Source organism: Grammomys surdaster, unplaced genomic scaffold (assembly GCF_004785775.1).
Source record: "Grammomys surdaster isolate TR1022 unplaced genomic scaffold, NIH_TR_1.0 125888, whole genome shotgun sequence".
Taxonomy (NCBI): domain Eukaryota; kingdom Metazoa; phylum Chordata; class Mammalia; order Rodentia; family Muridae; genus Grammomys; species Grammomys surdaster.
Window position 1 is genome coordinate 2,466,866 of NW_021620713.1, and position 27,327 is coordinate 2,494,192.

The 27,327-nt window shown below is 43.7% G+C and overlaps 1 protein-coding gene and 1 long non-coding RNA gene across 6 annotated transcripts in view; one reads left to right on the forward strand and one right to left on the reverse strand.

Moving 5' to 3' along the window:
- Positions 1-13,565, reverse strand: part of Zeb2 (zinc finger E-box binding homeobox 2) — a 136,926-nt gene extending 123,361 nt beyond the window's left edge. Inside the window, exons 1-3 of one of the 3 annotated variants that reach the window (XM_028752199.1) lie at positions 13,261-13,565; positions 8,776-9,045; positions 6,028-6,169 (exon numbers count right to left, since the gene is read on the reverse strand). In XM_028752199.1, coding sequence (XP_028608032.1) covers positions 6,028-6,100 — 73 coding nt within the window. In that variant the 5' untranslated portion in view covers positions 6,101-6,169; positions 8,776-9,045; positions 13,261-13,565. Of the gene's footprint in view, positions 1-6,027; positions 6,170-7,013; positions 7,165-8,775; positions 9,186-13,260 lie in introns of those variants that run through there. The other 2 variants (XM_028752200.1, XM_028752201.1) reach the window with 2 other exon arrangements.
- A 497-nt stretch (positions 13,566-14,062) lies between these two features.
- Positions 14,063-27,327, forward strand: part of LOC114608260 — a 42,771-nt gene continuing 29,506 nt past the window's right edge. The window contains exons 1-4 of one of the 3 annotated variants that reach the window (XR_003709328.1): positions 14,063-14,365; positions 15,643-15,758; positions 19,253-19,366; positions 23,456-23,528. This is a non-coding gene — a long non-coding RNA (uncharacterized LOC114608260). Of the gene's footprint in view, positions 14,366-15,642; positions 15,759-19,252; positions 19,367-19,831; positions 19,980-23,455; positions 23,529-27,327 lie in introns of those variants that run through there. The other 2 variants (XR_003709329.1, XR_003709330.1) reach the window with 2 other exon arrangements.

Sequence of the window (27,327 nt, forward strand, 5' to 3'; positions counted from 1 at the left end):
ACACACACACACACACACACACACACACACACACACACACACACACACAGAGAGAGAGAGAGAGAGAGAGAGAGAGAGAGAGAGAGAGAACAGAACATCTTAAAATGAAATTATTTACTTTGTAATTACTGGTTACACTTTTCCTGAGAGCTTTAACTCTGATACAACTGTCACCCAAGATAAAACTCTCTAGCACAGGGCTCATGAAGGCAAGGCTGCCTACAGCCTGATGATTATTATTGCCTTTCTTTAAAAACCGCTTGATGAAGAAATCCCTGGATCTTACTTTTAAAAGTTTACACCCCCTACAGCCCAAATAGTCATTCAATAGATTTTTTCCAAGTGGTAAGCTGCTGATGTTGGCACAAACAGAGCTGTATAAATATATACAGAATTCACAGATCACAGCAAGCACATTAACAACAAGGAGATTCCTGGATGTTCCAAGGCTCAAAAATTAAAAGAAAAAAATCACATTTCATCTTCTGGTTGCTTATGAAGAAAGGGGACTCAAGAAATGGGGCTGCATTTATTGGTTTGAGTCATCCTTCCCTCTGCTCTGCATTCTATTCTGCAACATTCACATCTTGGCTAAAAAGCATATTTGGGCTTATGTTAACATCTGCTTTTGTACTGACATTTTGTATATTTTCAACTAGTGTTTCTGCATCACAGATTTTCCTCCTTTATCTCTTTGCTCTAAAAAGACAAGCAAAGAGCAATCAAAAAGGTGTCTGACTTGGCCATTCAGACAATTGCCCCCTTGTGGGAGTGCGGGAATGAATGGTACAGTGGACACCCAGCACCATTGACGTTATAAACATGTAAATGAAACACATTAGCGCAGACAATCAATTGTCTGTGAGCATTGCAAACCTGCACTCCCTCTCTCTGTGACAGGCACAAAATAGTGTCTACCTTGGGAAGCCACAGTGCTGAAGGGGAATAGGACAAAGAATCTCCTTTCACATAGAGAAAAAGCACCTTCAGAGCCTTGGAAGAACGCAGATGACAAAGAGAGTTGTAAGGAGAAGAACCCCCCACTCCCGGAATAATTACGCCCCTGTTAGAAAGCTAACAGCAGCCGTCTTTCCTACCTTCAAAGGAAACACACACACACACACACCCCATCCCAGGAAAATATGGCATTAGAGTCTCGAACAACCTCTTATATTTTTCTTTAAGCACATTAAGAGAGGATGAAGGGAAGAATCCAGAATCTATGACAGAGCAGTCTGACAGGGAACTGCAGGCTAAGCTTTCTCCACATTTGAAAAATAAATGCTAAACGATATGAAATCATTTTTTTACTTGACAACAGAGCAACATTACAAAGTTTAAAACCTGAAGCCTACCCCTATCCCTGGTGGACCGCCACAGCAAGGATGCCACCGGGCTAGCTGTTGGCTCTGCTGTGAAGCAAAGCACGTGTCTACTCCAATTGGCATAGTTTTTTCCAAACCAAAATAAAACAAATAGATCAGTCTAGATACATAGCCCCCAGCCTTGTGTGTGCAGTATCTCCATGGAGAGAACAGGATGGAGATGGATCTCTCTGGAGTACCCTCAGAGCTGGTACCTGCCACACAGACAGCCTGAGTGTAAAGCAGGCGAACAGGCTCCCTACAAAAGCTCACCAACTTTAGGAAAGCGACTTGCCAAAGATTTCCACAGTTGCAAAGGTAGGTAAGTTGTGACCAGTTATAACCTGAAAGAAAACATCCTGCTTCGATGTGTATAGAGGATCTGTCGCTTCCATCCCAACTTCGCCTCTAAGGGAGGGAAGGTGGAAGCCCCATCCTGAGAAGGGGTTGTTGACTGCAGTCGCCTTTCTTTCCGTTTAAGCACCTCTGCAGTGGGAGCAGCGTCTCCATTCCTCTCAGCATCTCTGACAGAACCTCCACTCTCTTTAAAGAAGTGGGAAGGTGCAAAGGTTTCTTTCAAGCAGGGATAATCATTTCTGCTCATCTGATTGCTTCTCCCCGAGATATTCAACTTGAGTACTTTCCTTTGCAAACTGAAAATCACAGAGCAAAGGTGTTTGGTGAAAGCTGCCCGTCCACTGCCCACCTCCTAGGCAGCCCACAGCACCCAAACCTTTAGCAGAAACTTTGAAGCAAAATCAAGCTAACTTTTCCTTCCTTCTTTCGTTTCCTTCTTCTCCCTTCCTAATTCATTTTTTTCCCATTCAAAGGCAGCTTCATTCCCTTCTCTGAAATAGGCAGAGCAGCAATTTCATTTTTGCTAAAACACGAATATGTGTGTATGAGTTTTCCAGTAGCTGGTGGTGGAAGCCGGGGGCCTGGGCAGGCCTTTCTTCCCAGATGGTTACTAATCCAGAAGGAAAACTGGAGTATTCTAGAGCATTCTAGGACCTGCTGCCTAAAATCAGGGGTGAAAGCAACAAACTTTGCAAGTTACAAACCGTCTGCAAGTGGTGGCAGACTGCAGCCGAGGAGCCTTTCCATCCTGGAGAGCTCACTCTGGCTTCCGAGGCTATGTGGAGATAGTGGGGTATAACAGAGGACTATAAAGGGGGACTGGCTTTCCCCCTCCCCTCTAGCTTTAGTGAAAGTGTTACAAAGTGAGTCAGGCGGCTGAGGATCATCTGACTGAACTTTCTTGAAACCTACACACATTCTTGTCTGCTGGCTATTTGCTTTTTGCCTCTTTCCCTAATCCCACCTCCCCATTTCCTCCCTGCACATCTTATTTTCTAGGAAAAGGTTTCCTGCTTTCCCTGTGGGTGAAAGGAGAGGAACTACTAGTCATTCTTAACTTGGTCCTGGCACTGTCTTTACTAGGCATCTTGCTGGCCTGAAGAATATTGGTGCTTGGATTTTTTTTTAGATTGTTCTTCTCTTTCTATATTTGTGTCCCCTGATCTGCCTCATTTGCTTAGGCTTTTTAAAAAATAATACTTTACATCACCGTCATCTAAGCCTTGGTTTTGAGCAGCCTTTCAAACACACAGGCACTGTTCTGCCTGTTTCCCTTCCTTGCCATCACACTCTCTCTCTCTACACACACACACACACACACACACACACACACAGCGGTGACTTCATTAAAATTATATAAAGTGTCATTCTAGGTCTTGGGTCTTTTTTCCCCCTTGCAGCTTCTATGATTATTGTTGCTATTATTCCTTTCCAGGAATTTCTATATGCTGTTGATAAGCATCATCATATTTAGTGTTATCAGCAAAGACACAAGCTCAAAAGTGACATCTTTTCCAGGAATCCGGGAAAGAAGAAAAATCCACTCAGTTCAGATAAATCCTGGCAATTCCCAAAGGAAAAGGCATTGGGTATGTATTTGATGAGAAAGAAAATGAAAAAGATGGTCTGAGCTCTTCTACCTGCTTCTCAAGACCTACACACTGCTAAGTCATATTAAACCCAATGAAAACACTGACAAGTAAGTCCCCAGCTTACAGCGTGTTTTCTCATGGGCTTTTTGGGAAAAAGACACAGGTAATAGTTAAACTCAGAAAAGGTGTGGACAATCCACAGACCTGCTGGTGAATGTTTAGGGTCTGGCATAAATGCCTAAACGAATCAAAAGTTTAACTTTATCCACTTCAGAGGGTGGAAGCTTGTCCTAAATTAATGGTTTATCATGGGAAAAATAGTTGGTGTCTCTGACCGCACCCCTGTCTGGTACACTGTATTACCTGTGAGGCCCCAGTACCTTATACCACCAGAGTTCTCAGTGAGCCAGAATCTCTCCCAGTCCCCAAACTGGGCTGTGGCCTGACCTTACTGCTGGAGCCAAGCTGGCATTTCACAGCAAAATCATGAAGGGAGTGGAAGGAGGAAGAACACGAAGAAACAAACACTTCAAACAGTCTCTACTGCAAAAGAATACTTCTGGTAGCCTAGCTTTAAATCTCATTCTCCTTTCTCTCTCTCTCTCTCTCTCTCTCTCTCTCTCTCTCTCTCTCTCTCTCTCTCTCTCTCTCTCAGGAAAAAAAAAACTGTTTAACATGGGTGGGGGGGGAGAGGCTTCATGACACGAAGCTTTTGTTATCCAGATGATCAGCACTGTGCTTTGGATACTTGTGAGGGGGGAAGCCCCACAACAGACATTGATTTTAGAAAATCAATAACTAACATTTAATAAAGGGAACAGAGGAAACACGAGAGAGGAGAGGGGAACATTGGATGTAATTTTAGTGTCTACTAAATTACCCAGAGATGGAGAAGGGGAGGTCTCCTGTGGAAGAATCACCTTAAATAATGCCAGGCAGCAATGAAGAAAAAATTAAATTAAAAGAGAGACACAGGCACATACTTAAAAAGAGGCAGCCTGAACCGAATCTTGGGGACTAGCTTGGAATATATTATTGCCCTTGTTTTTTGTAATACTAAGGCAAGCAAACAGATCAAAGACAGCACACAGAGGAAAGACAGGGTAACATAACGAACAGTTTTTGACTAAAATTCCTCTATCACTCACTCATATGGCTCCCCACCTCCACCACAACAAGCAAAACACACACACACACACACACACACACACACACACACACACACACACGCTAAGAGAGGAGAGGAGAGAGAGGGAGATTATTTGTCTCTAAACAGAACCTTTTCGTCTTTGTGTTTTACTCCCTCTAGGACCCCAAACTCCCACACTTCCCCCCCCCCCCCGCCCCCAACCCTCTGCATGCGGTGCAGCATTGAGGCAGGCTAGGGGAGCGCACGATTGTCCTCTCTGGTGGAAAGTTGTTCCAAGTGGGTCTGAGCAGTACTCGCCAGGCGCAGGCTTGGTGAGCGATCCCCGGGTGTGTGTTACCACCCCAGTGCCCAGCTCGGAAGCGTCTAGACCGCCTGCGCCCGCGCCCGGTGAGCGGGCTGAGAGCGAAAGGAGAGTGAAGTTTCCTTTCCGATTCTGGGCTGGCGCGGCTGGATCGCTTGTTTGTTTTGAGGGGCTGCCCCCCCCCGTTTCTTTTCATTTTTTCCTTTTTAAAACTCAGTATCCTCTGTCAGCACCCACCTCCTGCACCCTCTGTCGTCCCCCAACTCTCTCCCCTCCCCCAAGCGCCTTCTGCGCACTTGCCAATCACTTTTCTCTTTTATTCCCACGATTTTGTTTGAGGGTAATACCTAGGGGGTCTCTCTCTCTCTCTCTCTCTCTCTCTCTCTCTCTCTCTCTCTCTCTCACACACACACACACACACACACGCACACACTCTTTTACACAGTCCCTTTCCAAAATGGACCTAAACTCTCACATACACACCCCTTTAATGTGCCACCTCTGGTCTGCGTGTTCCCTCGCACCCCCATCTCTTTCCTCCTTCCTGACTCAGCCTGGATAACGGGCTCCTCCCGGGCTCCTCCCGGCCGTGGAGGAGCAACTGCCGGGAAAAGTCTCTGTTCGCCCCACTCTCTGGCCGGGAGCGGGGCCCGAGCCTGCTGCAGAGGAGACGGGTCCCCAGCCCGCAGCTCCCGGCTCGTCCCTCCTATCCCTCGGTTCCCCGCGTCTGGCCAGGGCCCGCTGCCCGCGGACCGTTACTTGGCGCACAGAGAGGCGGCCCGGCGACTCCAGCAAGAAACTTTGAGGCTGGCGGAGAAGCAGCCTCGGGTCCCCTCCCTTGCCCTCGTCGCCCTCTTGCCACCATCGCCCGCCCGCGCCCCGAGGTCCAGCGCGCCCAAGCGCCGGAGCCCCCGCCCTGCCCTCGCCGGCCGCTCCTGCAGCGGGGCCGGGGACCTGCGGGCCGGGGAGCGGAGCGGGCGGAAGCAGCGGGGGTGCCGGGGCCGCGGAGTGGGGCGCAGGTCCGATCGGCAGCGCTCGGAGCCCCCCCGGTGCCCGGCGCTCACTTGGCCCCGCACTTGCTCAACTCCCCCCCCCCCACCCCCGGTACAGCGGCCGCGCGTGGGGCTCCGGCGCTGGCCGCCGAGGGAGGTTCGCCCGCGAGCCCCAGGCGCCGCCACCAGCTTCCTTCTCCCTGTCCCCCCCTTCCCCCTGGTCTCGGGCCGCCGAGTGGCCCGGAAAAGTTTGGTTTGGGCCTCTTCTTACCGTTTTTCCTCCTGGGATTGGCTTGTTTGCGCCTCTTGCACCGGGGGCCATCCGCCATGATCGGCTGCTTCATTGATAAGAGCGGATCAGATGGCAGTTCGCATGGACTCGGCGCCCTGCTTCGGCAGCACGCAGGCTCGATCTAGCAACCAAACACAGCGACAATGTGGGCATCGTCCGCGCCCATTGAAACGCGCGCGGGCCGCCCAGGGGATCCGGGCCAGGGCCCGGGTGAGCACCCATCCGCGCCCCCAGCGCCAAAGCGAAACTTCGGCGGCCCCCTCCCCGCCCCCCACCCCCAGCCTTGGCCCCGAGGCGCTTTGTGTTGTTACTGTTTGGTGTGTTGCACTCGCGAGGGGATCAGAGACAAGAATTACATCTTCAAAATGAGTCATAACTCCTGACCGTATGAGGGAATGCACACGGCGGTACAGTAAGACTGCTTGACTCAGGGCTAGGCGGACCCCTTCCTCCGAAAAGTCCTCAGCCGGGCTCGGGAACTTGGAGAGGGGGGTCTTTCGCTCTCATCTTTTCTCATCCCTCCTCCGACCCCCCCCCATTCCCAAGAGGGAAAAAAGTAACAAACAACGCAAAACAGCCCTTGGATGAAGCACACTCGGGTAAATTGATAATAGTAATTACAGGAAGCCCACTCGCCCCGCGACCCCTCCCCTCCCCTTTGGAGTTTATCGAGACACTGTCTCTTTTCCTACACCCTCCGCCCCCAAATTAAGATTTCCCATTTTACCCGGCAAAAGAAATATAATTATAAGCCTCTCTGGACATTGTTCCTCCCCCAACCTCACCACTTGGACAATATTTACTTAAGCCCCCCCCACCACACACACATGTTTCTCCACACTGATTTCCTTAAATTCTTCCAGTAGATTTTTTTTCCCCTCTCAAGAAAGGAAAGAGAAAGTCCGTGGCCACTATTTAAGTTGTGCTAAATGATCGTGTCCTTTTTGGCTTCGAAACTTTTGTACCTAAAAATCGAGGGAGGCGCTGCATTCTTTCAGCTCAAACTGTCAAAACTTGGAGAAGGGGAACCTCGGAGGCAGGCCGGAGAAGAGGAGAGCCCTGAAACTCCGCGGGGTGGGAAGATGCTGCGCCTCGAGGATTAGTTTAAACAGCGGGCTATAAAAGATGTAACAGATGCAAACTGTAACACAAGGGCCATTAACCCTTTCTCTGCCGCCCAGCACGCCCAGTCCCTACACCCTGCACCTATTGTCTCCGGTGCTACAAGCTTTGCGGAAAACCTGGAAAGTGAGTATCAGTTTCCGCACATTTGCTGAGCGGGGGTGAAGGGGGGCAGATAGAAGGGGAAGTGGGTGTTGTAGAAAGCACTTTAAATTTTCCTAGGCATACAGAGTAGACTTTCCAGTTTGACACTTTAAAAAAATCAATTCTTGTCTGTCTTATTAAATTGAAGTTGTTGGGGGGGGGTGAAATCCTGGAATAAAGAAATGGTCACACAAGCCTGTGGGATGAAACAGCTGGCCTGCCTGGATTTCTGCTGAGACATACACGCCACTGCGTATAAAATATATATTTAATAAAATAAGTTGCTAGTTTTATGAGCCAGTATGTGTGTGAGGGAAAGCCATGGCATTTGTGCTGTAAACTTTATTTGTGAGTGTTAGTCTTAACTCTGGAGTAAGCAATCTTGCCCTCATCACTACAAGGGTAGCATGAGAAACATGTAAGTAGGAGATAAACACATTTATGTTAGCTGAGCTCACCACTGTGCCTGGGACTCCTGAATTCCAACTTTCAGTCCCAAAGTCTGGAATGGTGTGTGTGTGTGTGTGTGTGTGTGTGTGTGTGTGTGAGAGAGAGAGAGAGAGAGAGAGAGAGAGAGAGAAAGGGGTTCCATGAAAAATCCCTGTGTATATTACTTGGTCATTTAAAATAAAATTTCAAAAGTTACCCTAATTCTAACCCTATTATCCTGACAGCAGTTTTCTTCCCAGCTGTAGTGACCCCCCCATACACTTTAGTACACTTTAGTACTCAAGTTCCAAGAGAACTTTCACTTCTTTATTTATAATCACAGAAGTGAGGTGTTACTTCACACACACACACACACACAGACACACACAGACACACACAGACACACACACACACACACACACACACACAAAGAATGAAATAAAGAAATGAAACTCGCTAGGCAGACAAAAACAGTCAAGTTTCTGCTTAGAAAACAGCCTTCTCCGGTGGGAGAGGTTAGACAGCCATATCTGAGGAAAGGACTTGCTCCCGAATTTGGTAGGTCTTTTCTCGAATAAGTTTTATAATTATTAACAGGTATTTGCCAAGTTTTAATTGCTGGATATAATGAACTGGAAGTCGGTGTGAGAACAAAGCAGAAGCTCTCCACTTGATGAGTTTTTTACCCCAGCCATACAGATCTCAACAAAACTTTTCCTAGACTATGTAGCAAAAAAACACCTTTGGTTACCTGAATGGACAGGTACAGGGCAAATTACTGGGGCAAAGGGGGAAAAGGGATAGAAAAGGAAAGAGACACTAAGAGAAGGCAAGAGAAAGCAAAGAAGCCACTCTTGGGAAAGCCTGCCACTAAGGAACTAAAACCACCTGAAATTCCTGTCCACAGACAACCCGGCTCACTTCAGACTAACATTCCCACTCAAAATGAGAAAATTAGAGAGGGAGGGTGGGGGACAAGCACACCAAAAAAGGATAAAAAGAGGAGGAAAAGAAGGGGGTAGGGAAACCTACCTGCGAAGTCTTGTTTGTAGTTTTGGCCAGAAATGGTGAGAAGAAAAAGCATGAAGAAGCCGCGAAGTGTGGGGGAGAAAAAGGTGGAGGCGAAGAAACAGCTCCCGGAGCAAACTGAACAAAACCTCGCCAAGAGTGTCGGGAGGCAGGACCGTTATTCCTGCCGAGCAGGTTAGAACTGATCTCTTTTCGGCCACTCCAGGAAACACAAACCTGGGGACGGACTGACGTGTTACGCCTCTTCTAATGACATTTTTTTCTTTTTCTTTTCTGTAGGGGAGAGAAGAGAGACCCTGAAACACGCGCCACCTATCTTTGTGGGGAGGGATAATTGAAGAGCCCTGAGCGTGAGCATCATGTGAAAACGTGATCGCCAAGTTTCTCTCTGGGAAAGGATCTGGGATAGATTATACCTTGAAGTCTCCGCAAACGCTTTAGTGGAAGAAATGAAATTCCACCTCCCTCCCTTCCTCTCTCTCTCCCTCCCTCCCTTCTCCACGCCCCCCCCGCCCTCCCCCCCCACCCCGTCAAGCCTTTGGCATCATTATCCTCATCACTAAATCCTGCAGAGTACTGGGCGGAAAACGGTGCACACCATTCACAGAACTGGAGAACTCCGAGGGGCGAAAGTTAAAGGGAAAGATCTCGAGTCTTCCATGCAGATCTCTTTTCTTATACAGATATTTCTGGTGACTAGGCTTGAGGTGCACATCAAGTTGTATGGATACCTCAAGCACCGTTTTTGGAACTAAATGCTTGTCCTTTCTCTTATTACATTTTTTTTTTAAGATGCCAGATCTAGGGGAGGAAAATGCTTCTTGTGCACTGCATCTTAGAATCTCTCTCTCTCTCTCTCTCTCTCTCTCTCTCTCTCTTTCTCTCTCTCTCTCTCTTTTTCTGTGTGTGTGTGTTTGAGAGAGAGAGAGAGAGAGAGAGAGAGAGAGAGAGAGAGAGAGAGAATGAGATTGATTTCTGGATTGGATCCCTATATTAAAAGTACTTTGGCATTTTAATAAAGGGTCTCTAGATTAACATAGAGCTGCACTATGTTGGCCAATCTCTGGATCTCTCTACACCCCATGCAGACCACACTACAAAGTGAGGGGTCAGGGACAGGAGGAAGGAGGAGAAAGGCCAGAGGAGCTTAGGACGAAAGAAAGACAAGGGTGACATTAAACTGTGTGGGGTCTAAGTTTTGAACTGCATATTTTTTGATATTGCAATTAAAGTAAAATTAAAAAGAAAAGACTCCACCTTTGCTCTGAAGGGATTGGTTATGCAAATATGGAAGGGATTTCCTGGAGAATACAGCTTTCTACTGTATGGTTAATTAAATAATCACTCAAAAGCTTCCAACGTGACGCTTCTGTCGTAATCCAATCAGGTTACATAGGTCCTAAACAAGAAAGATATTTTCCACATCTGGAAGTCAGCAATTTAGCAAGTACTGCACATTATTAACCAATTCAGAGCCCACTTCCCAGGGGAATTTTTTTGAAGTTTAAGTGTTCTTAACCAATGCTCTGCTGTTTTGTTAATCAAAAAGCTGGTTTACACTGCACATAATTGGAACTAATATAGAAGTAAATAAAGACAGCCAAGTTTGAGGATGCTCTGTATTTATAGAAAAGGAAGAAACTGTTTTGCCTCAACAGTTAAGGCTTAATTTCTTAAAATACTAAGAGACCCCCTCCCCAATTATTTTAAATAGTGAAAGTATTTAAGAACCTGAGAGCACAGATAAATGCCCAATCCCACAGTGTGTAGATTCCCATGTAAAGGAAAAGGTGGGGGTTTGAAGAGGGCCAAACAGCTGCCTCTTATCAGTTTTTCTGCTTTAATACTGTCAAATATGTCATAGTCCCCTGTTTTCAGTCTGAAGGAACCTGAAACAAATAATACCCTGATCCAACACTAGACTTTTACTCATATTAAGATAAACTGCTTTGAACTGTGCTTTGAATGTGTGCCTACAGCAAGACTTTGAATACAAGAGTCACTGGCGATTGCACTCAAAGGAGGGGAAAGCCACCACAGGGGCTGCCACATCCACACTCCCAGAGCTACAGGGCTTTGTATTTTGCATGTTTATTTTTCAGTGGTGGTGGTGGGGGGAGGGTAATAGCCACCCAGCATGACCACAGCTAGATTTCATTCTAGGGTGCAAGAAAGCGGATTTTCACAGTTGGTTACACACTCTCCTCTTTCCTAATTTGAGCATTTACAATGAGAAGGATTGGATAAATTAATTTCTCCACTGCCCCCATCCCAGATAGAGTACCTATAGATACATGATCTATATGTTGCAGAGATTTGCAGTCGAAAAATTATTGATAAAGAAAAAGATTTCAACACGGGTCAAACACATTCGTGCCATATTTAACATTTCTCATACTATCGTGTATCTGTACTAAATATATGTAAGACTTACCAAGTTTCCTCCTATAAGATTTATCACTACTGTTCATATCCTTTTCCCTTCTGCCTCTTTCCTTAAAAAAAAAAAATCAGAGACCAGCTTTCTTCCAAAGTATGCTGTTAAGCCTCCCTTGAAGGAATAAGGAGTCTTTTTTACGGAGTGACTACTGGCAAGACCCTTCTGCAGGCACCCAGGTAGCCCCTGGACGTTTTTAGCCCAGACACTTCAGTGAAAAGGCACAATGTGACTATATGGCAAGTCGAATAAATAGCTAACAAGCCTTTATCATGGATATAAAATATCTTCTTACTTCAGATCTGACAAAATAGACCATTAACTATTTCAATTAAAAACACCTAATTATCTGATTACCTTAGACTCAGTCATCGTTCCAGGGCCAGGAGGCCGCCGCCTAATAGTTAGCACTGAGTTTCGACATGTTTTCCCATATATTGATATGGGAAAAAAGAGATCAAAACAAAACAAAACCAACTTCAATTTTCTAGGTTCACATGAAGGTGGATGTTTGGGTGGTGGTACAGGAAAGACCGCGAGGGCTGAGAGCGGGACTAGGTTGCCCACTGCCCTTGCCTGGCACGCCCCTCCCCAAGCTTCTGACCGAGAGAGTGTTCCCACCGTCGCAGAGGCAGTAGGATCAGAGGAAGCTGGAATTTAAATTTGTTCGGAACACTCCCTCAGTTCCAGGGCCAGGTCAGGGACAATGGGGACCGTGGGATCCACATAATACAGGAGCGCAGGATGAAAAGTCCAGAGGGGACCAGGGACGGGTCTGAGGCTCCTCACGCAGCAAAACAAGTCCAGCGAAGGAGGACTAGCTCCTTTTTGGACTGTTTTCCCGTTAATAATCCACTTCGAGATTAGCGCAGGCGAAGGGGATTAAAACAACAGATACATGCAAATGTGAAATAATATTGACATCGACATTGGAGGGGGAAATAATTCTTGAGGGTTTCCTTGGCTAAAGCCAACTGCTCCCCTTAAGACTCCCCCCCTAGGCCCCCGGCAGGGTGAGGAGGACACCCTTTTGTTTTCCAATTCCCGGCAGCGGGACCCAGAGCCTGTCCCCCCATTCACCTCTCAGTCTGTCAATTTCCTTAACTTTCACAGCCGCTCCCCACCCCCACTCCTCCTGCTGGCCCAGAGGCCCGAAGAGGTACTTTTCTGCCCTTGAACACACAAGCTGAAGAAAGAATTCGAATTTGGCCACAGCTAATGATTTTTTTCTTTAAAGCAAATTGTGTTTATTTTTTACCATGTGGGGAAAATAATAAAGAGAGAGAGAGAGAGAGAGAGAGAGAGAGAGAGAGAGAGAGAGAGACTGACTCTTTTCTGGTTTAGAAATGGAGTTGATCTTTCATCTAAGGGAATTATTTCAATCCTGTATTGCTATGCAGGACGTGGCTAACTTCGTTTGGAGTTGCGAGCAAAGGCTGATACCAGGGACCCCTGGATTAGGTGTGTGAGGGCACGGCGGGGTCTGAGCAAAGCCAAACGGTTTTCTCACGTGCAAACTCGCAATCCAATCCATTCGGAGTTGAGCCTAGGATAGGAGGGGAAAGCCTATTTAAAAAAAAAAAAAATCGGGAGCATCTCAGAGCCCTTTCAAAGAAAACTAAAACAGGACCCGAGAGCTCGCGACGGTCCCTCACCTCCCCGCTGCGAGACCCGCAGGGCTGTGGAATCTCGCACGTCACCTGGCCCCAGCGGGGCGGCCAGCTGAGGATTTTATTTTCCTATTTTATTTGAAGTAAAGGCTTCATCTCGGCTTTGGGGTGTTTGCCAACGTCTCTACTGACAGGAACCAGCAAACTTCAGGACTCAAATGAGCATCTTAATTTATTGATGCAAAGCAGGTCTGCTCGCAGATCCCCATCCCCGGCGCTCTCCCCGCCAACCCCCCTACCCACCCCCGCGAACTTCGCTCCCTCTGTTGGTCCCGGAGCACGTGGGGGGGGGGGGGATCGGCGATCCGCATCCCCCTCTCTGCACACACCCGACCCCGCCCTGGCACCGCGCGACCCCCGCCCCGCTCCCGGTCAGCTGACCTGGCTCGCCGGCCTGCTCCCCGCCCGCCGCCCTGTTTCCGGTCCCCCGGGTCCGCGAGCCCCGCTCCGCGAGGAAGCCGCGGCGGCCGGGAGGTGATGCAGGGGGCTGATTATCATGAGAAAGGCTGTGCCTGGAAAAGCCTCCTCCACGCGACTGTCAGTCTCACAAAAGGGGGGTGGTGGTGGTGGTGGAAGAAAAGGGGCTCTGGAGGAGTCACCAGAAAACTTGCAGCAAGTTAGATGCGACGCAGGCCCGAGGAGGTGGCTTTCGCCTCAACTTGGAAGGCTGGGCATTAAGGGTGCGGACGCCAACAGCCTCGCCTGGGGATTGGAAACTCAAATCTCCCTCCTCCCTTTCCTCTTGCCTTCCTTTCAGTCCTCCATGCCCTTTATCCAGATTTTCTTGCAATTCTGTCGTAACTGCATTTTCTACATTCTCGTTTCTTTCTATATTTCTTTTGCAATCTCGTCCCCCCCCCCCCATTTACCTTCTTTGTAAAAATCTTTTGGTGCCTACTTTATATGTCCAGATTTATCAGTTCGTTTTCAAAACAGTGTTTAAAATGCAATTAATCTACCAGCAGGAGGTCAGGGACACCCTGACTAAAATAACTCCTGGGTCTTAAGAGACAAGTTCACCAGGTGTCAGGAAAAAGTAAAATAATAATGAAAATAAATGGGTATCTCAGTGACTATAACAGCTTGTTACTCTCTATTATTATATCAGCTCTCACAGACTTCTTTTTTTAAAAAAGTATATAATCTTTCTGGAAAAATACAAAAGTATTTGACAAGGAGAATCATTATAATTAAGGCAATATGCAAATTGTTCGTACTTATAAATAAATTATTTTAATCATGCTTATCAGACTTTAGAAATTATAGTAGGTAAATTCAAGAAACAAACTGGTTTCTCTTCTCATGATTATTAGAAAGTGTAAAAAAAGAGAAAACCTCCCAAAGCTGTCTGTCTACCCCTCCCAACATAGACTGATCAATTCAGGGAGAAGCAGCCTGTTCTGCGTTCTGTTTAATTGCTAAGCAGATCCACAACTTGAGTATGTGGCTTGTTTTCCTGGCCAGGTTGCTGTCCATTTCCTAGCAGGTGAGTGAGCACGAGGCTTCTTGCGTATGTCACTAGTTGGCTATACTTACTATTTTCATGATGGTTACAGTTACTGCTCTTCCCTACAGGTTGAATGCATTTGTAGTTCTCCTATGAAAAATCAGAGCTTACTCTTGTTTATGTTTGTTTACTTCCTTGAATTTTTAAAACTTGTTACAAGTCAATTGAACATGTACATTAAGCCCTTTTTTTTTAGGCCAAGAAAAATAAAGATGCATTAGAAAGATGCCTTTTAAGCTTCATAATTATTAATTGACATTTTATGATGAATAATTAATCATCTGAATAATTTTGGTATCTCTGATCTGAACACATATTTGCATATCTAATGCTTGATTTTTTTAAATGTGTTTTTTTAAGATTCATTCTTTCAGGACAAAGAAATAATATTTTAAAATGTAAAATTTCTGCACTTGTAAAAGTTTGTTATGCTATTATATTCTTTCTAGAAATCCATAAAACTTCTTAACAATTTGTAAACCATTTATGTTGCAAGCACATTGAAACACATGGCAGCTGTACAATTAGAAAAACGATCTCTATGTGAAATCAAGTAACTGTTCTTCCTAAATTCAGATCCGTGTGCTAATTATGCACCATATATCCTTACTGAAATGTGGCCACTGAACTTCTTGGTGAGTTACTATGGCAGAAGCAGACATATGGGGAGGCATTTGACAGACAATTCAAGTTTGATATTTAGATAAGTTTTCATTTTTTACTTATTAATATGTAGGCTGCTTGAAGTTATTTAAAAAAATGATTAAGCAAGTCTGTCCATGTTATTTTTATGATGCTGAAGTTCGAATGTCTATGTAATTATTCTTTTTGTGATCGCAAGCAATCTACTCTAAACTTGTTTATCTCCAGTGGGTGCACTAGCGGCACCTATCCCTCAGGGTGTTGTTCGGAATGTACTGAAGTAATACATCAAGTTTTGCTGTGTTCTAGTTTATTATAATGAAAATTTGGACAAACAGCATTGAACATCCAGGCCAGATAAAGCTAGTACCAAGTAGTTTTGAATATGGTAGGATTTATCATTATTTATGATTTTCTAAGACTGTCCAAAGGATGCCTAACCACCAAAGTACAAATAAATGCAGCATTTTCTTTCTGCTAATTCAGCAGTTAATTTATTATATTCAATGTGGTCCTAATTTGGTTATAAATATCAGATTCCTTTGAAAAGGAATTTAGTCCAAATGTCTGAATGTGAAGTTTCCTGTGTTCTGTAATCACACACTGTCTTTCAGTTTAAAGGTTAAATGTGCAAAAGCCCAGAAGCGATCTTAAGTAAGAGTCCGGAATAAAAGGAGACAAACTCACAAATTTGGAGACAAGGCTTTGCTTTAAGATCACTCTCTCTGAGGTGAGCATTCCCCTTAGTTATTGGGGCCCAAGCTTTATGATTAGCTCTGGCATCTACAGTGGGGACGAAAGTCAGTTTATTAACTGGAGAATGAATCCTCCTAGTCTCTTAAATGTCCACAAGGCCAGAGTTTCTTTTTGATGGAAAGCTGAAAAATCAATGCCAATCCTGGACGGAAAGTCCTTCAATATTTAGTCAGAACACTGAAGGCTTTTTGCTGTCTTTTAAGACCTGTAGGAGCATTTATAATTATTTGTAGTTCTTGAAGGGTCCTTTAATTGTCTCCTTTCTTAAAGGATCCATTCTATATTCCTCGAAGGTTAAACATACTGCAGGGAATCTGTGAAACTGGCTTAGGGGTCTGGAGTGACCCTTACCGTTCTGTTTTCCACCTGCTAATGGGATTACAAACGGCTTGCACCTACAAATTGTCTAATTTGTTTTATATTCCTCTGAGGTCTTCTTTAACCCTCTGTAATTTGCCTAAAGTTCAGAATTATAAACGTTGGACTGGAGGCTGATGACGTGCTTGGGCCAAGGCCTGTAAGCATGGGCTCAGCCCTCAGGACCCAGTGGTGGCAGTTGGGAACTGACTCCTCCTCCGAGTCATCCTCTGACCTCCATGTGTGCACCATCACGTGTGCATCATGGCGTGTGCACCCACAACAGAAACACAATAGCACAATTTAATAAATAAGTGTAATAAAATAATTTTAAACTTTGTGCTATATTTGGTTCTGATTTTACACCATTCTAAGGATTGGCAGAGGCCATGGTAATCTTCAGTGTAAAGAAAGCTGTTTCTCTGGAGTTGATACAAGGCTAAATCATCTCACATATCATTTAATTCTGGCAGAAGATCCAAAGGAATTAACCTTACATAGCACATTATCAAGAGACTGTGGGTTTGGGAGAATCAATGACTTACCCAGAATTTAAGCATCTGGCTGTGCATGGGTCTTTCAGTTGGCTAAGTCTACCATCAAAGCCAAAGCTACACTTATGGGACAACCAATGTGGTCTTTCAAGGATTCCTTCTGATTCATCTGTAACCAGCATTTATGGACTCATTCTAACTCACCTCCAGTCTTCCTGGACGCTGTACTTGGCCCTTGGGTTTCGTGCTTTACTTTCCCTTCTAGATCAACATTGATGCTCACCATTTCTTTTCAGTTACAGTTCAAGTTTTTGAATGCTTTCTCTGCCTTTGGTGCCTCAGACTTTCAGAGTGTGTTTCTTGACCCAGCTCTCTTTGTCAGGTCGCCCATTCAGGAGAGCTGAGCGCAATCCCCTTTGTGGGGACTGCCGTCCTGGCCTAAGCACCCAGCTTATGTATCACATTGATTAATGACAGAGACATCATCCCCCACACATCACAGAATAGCTTTGATTCTTTCTGTGACTTCCTTTGACACGCTTGAGTTGTGCTTGAGCATTGTTGTAGTGTATACATTAGCTTATTTTAATTATCCTTGGTAATAACACAGTGTGCTGGCTAAGTTTTATGGCAACGTGACATAAGCCACAGTTATCTGAAAGGAAAGAACTTCAATTGCAAGGATGCCTCCCTGAGATCTGACTGTAAGGCATTTTCTTAGTGATCAGTGTGGGAGAGTCCATGATGGGCAGTACCATCTTTGGTGGGCTGGTGGTCCTCGATTTATACAAAAGTAGGTTGAGCAGTCATGCTGAGCAGGCCAAGAAAGCAGCACCTGTCAATGGTCTCTGCATCACCTCCTGCCTCCAGATTCCTGTCCAATCTGAATTCCAATCCTGACTGCCTTCCATGAAGAACAGTGATATGGAAGTGTAAGCCAAATAAACCCTTTCATCCCCAAGTCGCTTGGTCATGGTGTTTCATGACAGCAGTAGTAACCCTAACTAGGGCACATAGCATAGTTTCAAATATACGTGTTTTGAAATTACATAGACTAAATTTAATTCCTTGCTTTGTGAGAATTAATCTTGTCTTGAGAAGATATTGTTTAACCCCTTGAACATCAGTTTAGAAATGAATAAAGAATATGTAGATTCTAGCTGATTGTTACAGAAAATTATGGCAACCTATGAAATGTCACATTAGGTAGACATGCTGGTGAATACCATCTGTGGGTAACCTGGAAGATATATGGTTAAATTATGAAAAACCAGGGTGAGCATCATTTTAGGTGATGCTTACTTGATTTCCTTTTTTTTTTTTTGGTAATGACTTCATTATTTTTATTTGTTTTACTGATTTTATTAGGAATTATTTAATTGGTTCTTGTATCCTAAAAAGATTAATGTTTACTGACAATAATGTCAAAGCATAATCGGCTTATAGGAGTTTTAAATTCATAATAGAAAGAGTGGGGTGCTCATGATGATGAACCCCATGATACTAACAGCAGCGGTGGTACAAAACTATTTGTAAGCCATACCAGCTGGCTCAGGCCATAGTCTCAGCATTCAGAAGGCTGAGGCAGGAAGACCACTCGTTTAAGGCCTGCCTGGGCAACTTAGTGAGATCCCATTGTAAAATCAAAAGTAAAAAGGAGTTGGTGCTATAGGTCAAGGTTATGTACGGCTCTCATTCAACATGCATGAAGTCCTGAGTTCAACCCCTAGTAGCACAAAATAATACTTTTCAAAATGAAAACAAATAGCATCTGGTTCTGTAGTTCACATTTCCACTTGCATGGTAAGGAGCACATTTGTACCTAATTCTTCATGTGTACCCCACCCTAAGGAGAAGCACCCTTCCAAACAATGTTCACTGGTCAAAGAGTGCCAGCCAGGTCAAGGCAAAAAGAGGGTCTCTTGGGACAATTTCTACAGCTGGATGGAATTGGGAGAGGCCGAGGGACAGACTAGATGGGAGAAAGCTGGCCTGCATTGTCTTTTTCTCCAGGTTGAGAGCTGAAAAATCTGCTTTCAAAAAAAAAAAAAAAAGTGAGACCACGTGCATAACAGTTTTTAACAGTTTTTGCTTCTTTCTCCTGCTGCATATTTGGAGTCTGGTTGTGTCAGCGAGCCCTGGCATGATCTACTGTGTATATGACTTTTCTACCCTGTGCCCTAGAAAGAAGAGTGTCAAGGGAGGCCTGGCTGTGGACACAGGGAACATATTGTTGCTGTGCTTCTGCTACAGTGAAAACCAGGCTCCTTTCTCTGAAACTAACTTAGCTACACATGCAAAAAAAAAAAAAGCTATTCTGATTATTTTTTTCCTGGCCCACTGTAGAACCACAAGTAAGGCTTCTGTGGCAAAGGGGCAATTTTTCTGGGTTGAGGGAAACTGGCTTACCTATTGTTCTTGGCATAAAGATAGGGCCACTCTTCGAGACTAGGGAGACAGAACAAAATGGAAACTTCACAAAACATATTTAGTCTTTTAAAACAAAGAAATAGCAATTTTTTTTCTTTTAAAACCTTCTTCATTTGTGTGCTCAGAGGTTGGGATCTCAGTGTAGGGAAATCGTCGCAGCCCTGACTGTCTTGTCGCCTACTATCAGTGTGCTTTTAGTGCGGTGTGGAAAACTTGGCCACAAGAGCTCTGCTGCAGCCACTCTGTAAGATGATCATCTTGAAGTTTTGCTTCTACTGGGGAGGATTCTTGCATAGTTGAGGTGAGTGTGCGGGTTGTGGGAAATATGCTAATAAGTACCATTTGAAATCACAATGGATCTTGAATTTGGGTCAAAGCAGTGCCATGCTTTCAGGCGAATACCGTTCACTTGGAAAAGTTGAAGCTTGTTTCAAGTTAGGGCCTCCAAGTCGTAGTCTAGTTGGCAAGGGAAGGTGATCTCCAATGGCTGTGTCTCCCCCAGTTGCCTGTTAGATACAAACAGTGGAGAACACTTCATTCCTTCAGAAGCTTTGTGGAAACATAAACTAATAACTTACTCCAATTACGCTCTGAAGTAAGAATGGGTAGAGAAGAAGGCACCAGGCAGGGACTGTGCATTCTTAGGCCTGATCATTTCCCTTTGGACCAAGCTCTGGGCTTGCAAAGCTCTGAAGTCTAGCACACACTGGTTTAGTCTTTCTTGTGTGTCTCCGTTACTAGGCAGCCTGAAGAAATGGAGCAGAGGTGGAGCTGAATACACATACTCATTCTCCCTACAGCATCAGTGAGCCTTTTTGTGGCTTACTTCTAATTGAATACACTAAAATTAACACGTGTGTCTCTGGAAAATGAAAAAAAATAACTCTGAGAGAATAGAACTGACTAGAGAAAAGGTAAGGCCTGCTTAGGAGGACAAGGGTGGTGTAGTAATTTAGGATATGATCAGCCCATTTCTGAGTCTACACCAGGACTGAAAAAAAAAAACAAAACAGAAGACAGGCAACTTTTTTCTACTTTGTTTTTATCTTTCAAGTAAAATGACAGCCTCTATCAGCCAAAGGTCACAGGACTATCATGCAGAGCAAAGGCGACTTGATGCTCAGAGGAGTGATGGGGTGGGGTTGGGGTTGGGGTAGGGGATAGGGAATTGGGGGTGGAGGTGGGGCCCAGCTTGAGTTCTGTTTAAAGGACTATCTCCAATACACTCTCTTTCTTGTTTGTCTTCTGTGTCAGGCATACTTCTCACTTCACCTTACCTTGTTTTCGATCCTTTCAATTTAAAGGAAACACTTAGCTTTCAATGCTGGTCTTGTCTGTAGACCTGTAGGCTTAGATCTTGAATAATATGACCAAAACATTTGACATTTCCACGGTGTTACTAAAAATGGCCTGGAGCAAACAAAATACCGCCTGAAATGTGGTGTGAAGAACAACACTTTAATACTGTTGCCATGTGCTGAGTGCCTAGGACAGAGCTTGGTGAGTAAAGTCTAGACCAACTGGTGAGTGCTTCCACGTGTGAACATCACAGGCTTCAGACAGTTTATACTGCTCGTTCTATATGTCAAAGTTGATAGGTGTTAATATAGGTGAAGAATCACCTGTGGGCTTGCACAGAATTCTGACATTGTTTTTGAATTCTGGGTCTGATGCTTTATTGCTAAAACGAAATACTAAATCATTTCCCAAGTAACAGAGATGTAACAGACCCTATTCACTCACTTGCAAAGGGAATTTTCAATACAAATAAAGTCATACATATTTATACTAGGGTAATTCAAAATAACTTCCTCACATAAGCACTGCTACATTCAAGTAAAATCTTGCCAGCACTTCTGAGTACATTGGTTTAAGAAAAAAAATGCTCTGTGTAGCGTCCGAACTATTTAAAAATCTTGCCAGCTTCCTTAATATACACCAGCTATCTCTCTTTAAATCACTGACAAGGATTTAAAAACTGCTTCATCAGAACAACTGTTACCCTTTCTCCTACTCGAGCTAGAGGCTGGTCTTTTAAAAGGACCATATTTACAACTTCTTTTGAAATCTTGAAACCATTTGGCTGATACATTTTTGCTACATTTTCTTTTCCTGATTTAATTACTGGGGATATTTGCATGAAAACAGGAGGATGGGGACATAGAATTTTTTGTCTTATGAGCTCATAAGTTTTGGATGCCTAGTCCCCACCTGAGAACAGTGCCTGTTTTACTACATTCAGGGAGCCAAGAACTACTTGAAATTGTACGGCAGCAGTTCTCAACGTCCCTGAAGCTGCAACCCTTTTAAATACAGTTCCTCATGCTGTGGTGACCTCTCAACTATAAAATTATTTTCATTGCTTATTTTATAAGTGTAATTTTGCTGCTGTTATGAATCATAATGCAAATATCTGTGTTTTTCAGTAGTCTTAGGCAACTCCCATGGCCCACAAGCTGAGAATCAATGTTGGAAAAGAACTAGTTGAAAGAGAAGTAAAGTTCAGAAATAGGCACTCAGGAAATTAAGAGATTCATGAACCAAACAACAATAAATTTTCTTCTAGGCCATTTTAAACCAGTATATATAGTAACTTGCACTGTTGCTACTGAAAGGGTCAGAACAGCAAGATCTAGGCAGAGCTTGTGAGTCAAAGCTTCCCAAGAAAACCACATTCGGGCAGTGACTGCTGTCCTGTGGGTGTTGGTGTGTCAGCACAGATCTCAGAGAACAACGAAGAAAGCAATTCCAGATCAAGTATGAACTCTAGAGAAGGTCACTGACAATTAAGAAAGAGACAGAGATAGATCCCTCCCATTCCTCAAATTCTATCTACCTGGCCAACATTTGTTATCTTTCACAATCAGATCAGAGAAGACCAATCAGGATGAGCACTGAGTGTCTTAGAGACCCAGTGATTTCTGTGCTCACTGATAAGTTATGGTCTTCTTAGTGGTGTATTCTGCACGTATATTTTACTCTGCTTCAATGGCTTCAACTCTTATCCAGTCCTCTAAGCCTGAACCCTTGCTTGGTTTGTCTTTCTCTTCTCAATAACTATATGTTCTTTCACCTGTGCCCTCAGCTTGTTTCTGATTCTCCTGCTTCTGCCTCTTCAGCATATTCTACCTGTGTGCATTAGCACAACTGGCCTTGCTTGTTTTTTGTTTTTAAATGACACCTATTTAACGTATGCGCACATGTGTTTGTATGTCACAGTGGTGTGTGTGTTTGTGTGTGTCTGCGTGTTTGTGTAAGTCAGAAAACAGCTTACAGGAGTTCTCTCCTTCCCTCATGTGAGTTCCAGGAACTAACCTCAGGTCATCAGGCTTGGTAAAAGTTTAGACATGCAGTTGTGAAAGTGTTCAAATAAAATGCCAACACATTAAAAACAATTTGAAACAGTTTTTCACATACAAATTTTCCTCTAATCTCCACAATAAACTCTTAAGGTTAACAAATTTTCTTACGCACAGTCTTTCTCCCTTACATTTCCCCTCCTTCCTGCAGTGCTAGTGTGGAGCACTGACGTCATCCCCCCCCCCCCCCCCACTGGTGAGCTTGCTGTTACTGCAGCTGCATCTTCAGCACTATGCCTGGGCGTGAAAGAAGGGAATTAAGATTTTCATTGGAAAAAAGACAAAATAATCAAATCTTTTTTGAAATCTCAGACTTTCCTAGGTGTAGCAGAATGAAGTATTGTAACCTGAAAGGTAAGGGTAGGTGTCTACCAGCTTTAGTTGTGCAGGAACACAATCTAGGTTGAAATTGGACTCAGGTCCTCCGACTTAGTTTTGTCCTGTATGCAGGGAAATTGAATATAAACATGCTAGAAAAAAATCTATGTGCCTTTAGGAGAGCAGCTGGACCCAGAAGTTTGTTTGCTTTGTTTCATAACAGGTTTGTCAGTTGTCCTTGGTCCAGGAAGACAAGTCGTAGATTTGACCATTAAAGTAGCCTGATAGCACTGGTTTGTTTGTTTATTTGTTTATATACAGAGGGTATATTATATAGTCATGGGTATCTGGGAACTCACTATGTAGACCAGTCTGGTCTTGAATTCAGAGAACTACCTGCCTCAGCTTCCCAAGTGCCAGGACTCAGGTGTGCACCACCTCACCTAGCTTGAAGTTTAGATCTTAGTAGGTGTGTAGATTAAATGTGTGGATGACCCTGTTGGGAGGTGATGACAATAGAGAGAGCTGGGTGGGTCTAGTGGAAAGTCTTCAGCCCATTGGCGGAGGACTTTGGCCTCCTCAGAGCCTCCAGGACATCGGCTGAAGCTTCCAAAAGTTTGGAGATTTGATGATCTCAGGTGCTTCATTATGGTGATGGAACAGTAAACCAAATAATATCAGTTTTTTTGTTTGCTTAATGTTTGTTGGAACAGGAACAACAAGAGTCACATGGAAATGGATCACTGACAAAACAACTTTGTCAAAAGTCAACATTCTCCATGTCAAGTAAGTGCTGTGAAACTGTCGGAGTAGCTGTTCAAGGACTATTTTTGATCATGTACATCCGAAGAATATATGTAGTTTTATAGTTGCGGTGAGTGAGATGCTGACTGTAATAAAGAGAGCTTCCAGGACTCTACTCACCAATGTCATAAATATTATTTTGAGGGCAGAAAAATTTCACAGAAAGTAAAAGGCTGGCTAAAAACATATCTTAATAAAATTATTTAAAAATTAAGGTGTGAACTGCCAGTGGTACAAAGTAAATTCTGAATATACGACAAAGAAATAACTAAAGGTAAATATATACATTTTCTCTTATTACCCCTAGCAACCAATTATACAGCTTTTAAAAGAGTTTTATTAAAATTTTTAAAATTTATTTTTATATGTATTTTGCCTACATGCATGTCTATGTGCGGTAAGTACCCTTGGAGGCCATAAGAGCATGTTGACACCTGGAAGTAGAAAAATAGATGGTTGTGAGGCATTATGTGGGTGCTGGGAATTGAACCCAGGTCTTCTGGAAGAGTAGCTAGTGCTCTTAATCACAGTTAATTAATCACATAACATTAGTTGGAGCCATCTCCAACTCCAAACGTTTTTTAAAAATACATTTCTGTATATATTTATTAAATATGTTAAGATTAATGTAAGTGAAATGGCTGATGGTACATCAGAGTGGTCAGATTATTTATAAGTTCAAATATATGATAGGGTACTGCATTTCCCAAGCTAATTGGTACTTGGTTTTACCATATATATATATATCCCATATTTACTCAATCAGTGAGTAGTACTCTAATTCCCTACTATGTGAGAAGAACTCCTGGAAAAAAAAAAAAGATCAAGGCTGACTGAATCCATGCAGGTGATCAGAGAAGAGAGACTGTGTGAAGAATGTTACTGGGAGTATAGAAGGCACTCACATTTAGTCTAATAATAGCTACAAATAAAGTGAAGGCAGGAGTAGATCTTCTTAATGCACAGAAGGTCAGCTCTTTGAAATCCATCAACCACAAGTGAAAAGAGTTTAAATCACCTGTGACACATTATAACCCTTTGGGGTTGGATTAAAGGCTTGTCGCTGGGAAAGGAAGGGGAATAAATTCTAGAGTCAGAGTCACCAAGAGAAGGACAATGTTCTAACGATTCTAAAGGGCTTTGTTGAGCAACGCTCTCTAAAGGCTGACCTTGTTACCCAGGTGCTCATTCTGGTGGATGGGTGTCTCTGTACTTATGGAAGGCACACCTGATCGCTTCATATTGCTTTTGTCGTGGTTGCAATATAGTCTCAGTTAACTGCTGGAGTCTCAGGAACGGGATGGAGCCCCCGACACTGGGAAGGAACAGACAGGCCATCCATGGAAGAGCCGCACAGTAGGCTGGGTCCACAGCAGTGTCAATTAGCCAGCAGTGTGGGCTGCTCCTTGGGGAGCCCAGGGTGGTTGGGGCTCCTTAGGAGTCTGGCTTCTGTAGCAACCTCTTCCTCCTTTGTAAGTCCTTCTTCCTGTCACCACTGCTTTTTTATTCATTTGTTTAAATCCCAAGACTGTCTGTTATGCCCAAATATTGAATCAGGCTTCTGTTTGCAGCAAGGGCTATTAATAGTTTTGGATGTGAATTTGGCTTTTGTTGAGAGAATATTATTTTCAGTAATTGTCAGTTCATTAGAATATAAGGAAAGCTTGGAATTTTGCTGAAAAAGTACGATACTTGAATTAAAATAAATATAAACAAAGAACTTCAATATTTTGATTTATTTATAGACTCCACTGTTTGTATATTGAAAGCCAAAAATTAAAAAAAAACTATAAGAAAGCAGAACTATTATACAGAACTATTTGACTTTTCCCTTGGGCATCTTTCCTCTGTTTACAAAATAACTAAATTGCCTTGGTACATATGTTGTTAGGATATAATGTGTTGAGGGTCTTAGAAATGGACCCCATGGCAGTATGCTTATTGCTGATTTTTTGTTCAACTTTATTTTCTGTCTGTTTGAATATAAATTCACTCATATCCGTCTATATTCATATGTGTGTATGCACATGTGTGTGCTTATTTGCTTCTGTTATTTTTCTTCTTCCTTCCTTCCTTTCTTTCTTTCTTTCTTTCTTTCTTTCTTTCTTTCTTTCTTTCTTTCTTTCTTTCTCTCTTTCTTTTTTGACAGTCTCACTGTATATCTCTGGTTGTCCTGAAACTCACTCTGTAGACCAGAATGGTCTCAAACTCACAATAATCTGCCTTCCTTTGCCTCCCAAATTCTGGGATTAAAGGCATGTACTACCATGCCTGGCTCCAGATGTATTTGAACAAAGGCTAAGGTTTTTAAAATTTGATTACTTTTGTTCTTGTACCATTTCAACATGCTTACCCTCACCCCAACATCCTATCACCTCCCCAAACACTACCAGCACATTTCTCCTTGAATCTGTCTATAGCACATGGCCCATCAGTGAGAAGGGGACCCCCCTAGGTACCCCTCATTTCATTTCTGTCTGCTGATGGGTTCATCCTTCTGCAGACCCAGTGCAGACAATCATAGCTGCTGGGAAAGAATGACTCTGGAGGCTATGCTTTTGCCTAGGAGATGACATTTTCCAGCCCTCTTTTCTGTCTTCTGGCTCTTACATCCTTTTCACTCCTTCTCTGATATTCCCTGAGCCTTAGAGGGGATGCTACAAATGTTTTCTTTTCTTTAGAGGTGAGCACTTTCTCTATTACATATTCTTAGCACCCTATGCAGCCATGAACTTCTTTCTATTCATTGCCATTCACTGTCAAGAGATGCTTCTTTGATTAAACGTGAGAATAACTTATGTCTATAGCTATAGATATAAATATCTAGCAGGGAGATTGACACTATGTCCATTTACTGAATGAAAGTATTCAGCAACCCTATCCTATTTACTCCCCATCAATTTTTTTTAAACCAGGTTTACAGCACTAGGCATGGATTGTCCCCTATGGGTCTCAAATCCAATTAGAGAGCAGCTGTTTGCTCCCATAAAAGTAGTGCCACTATTGCATAAGTGGACCAGGCAGTTTTGGTCTAGTAAATTTTTACAATTTACAGCTGATAAGACTATTGATACTCCCCTTCCCAGAAGCATGTATAGAACCACCCAGGACTGTGAAAGCTACCCAGCAGGTAGGAAACTTCCAGATCAGTTTAACTTTATTTTTTTTTCAGATCATGTATCAAAGCTGTGTGATATCTTCAACAACAGAGCCTTGTTGTTTAATTCTGATAGAAAATCAATAAGGACGGTGTCTTAGTTTGGGTTTCTGTTGCTGTCATGACACACCATGACCAAAAGCATGTTGGAGAGGGAAGGACTTCTTTGGCTTCTGTTTTTGTGTTGTATTCCATTGTTGAAGGAAGTCAGGACAGGAACTCAAACAGGACAGGAACCTGGAGACAGGAGCTGATGCAGAGAGCATGAGGGTGTGTGTGTTACCTACTGGCTTACTTCCCATGGCTTGGTCAGCCTGCTGTCTTATAGAACTCAGGACCACTGACCCAGGGATGGCAGCACCCAAAATGGACTGGACTTTCTTCCAACAATCACTGAATAAGAAAATGTCCTACAGGCCTCCCTACAACCCAACTTATGGAGGCATCTCCTCCCTTCCTTCCTTCCTTCCTTCCTTCCTTCCTTCCTTCCTTCCTTCCTTCCTTCCTTCCTTCCTTCTTCCCTCCCTCCCTCCCTCCCTCCCTCCTTCCCTCCCTCCCTCCATCTCTTTCTTTCCTTTGTTTCTTTTTCTTTTCTTTTTCATTTCTCTCTCTCCCTTCCCTCCC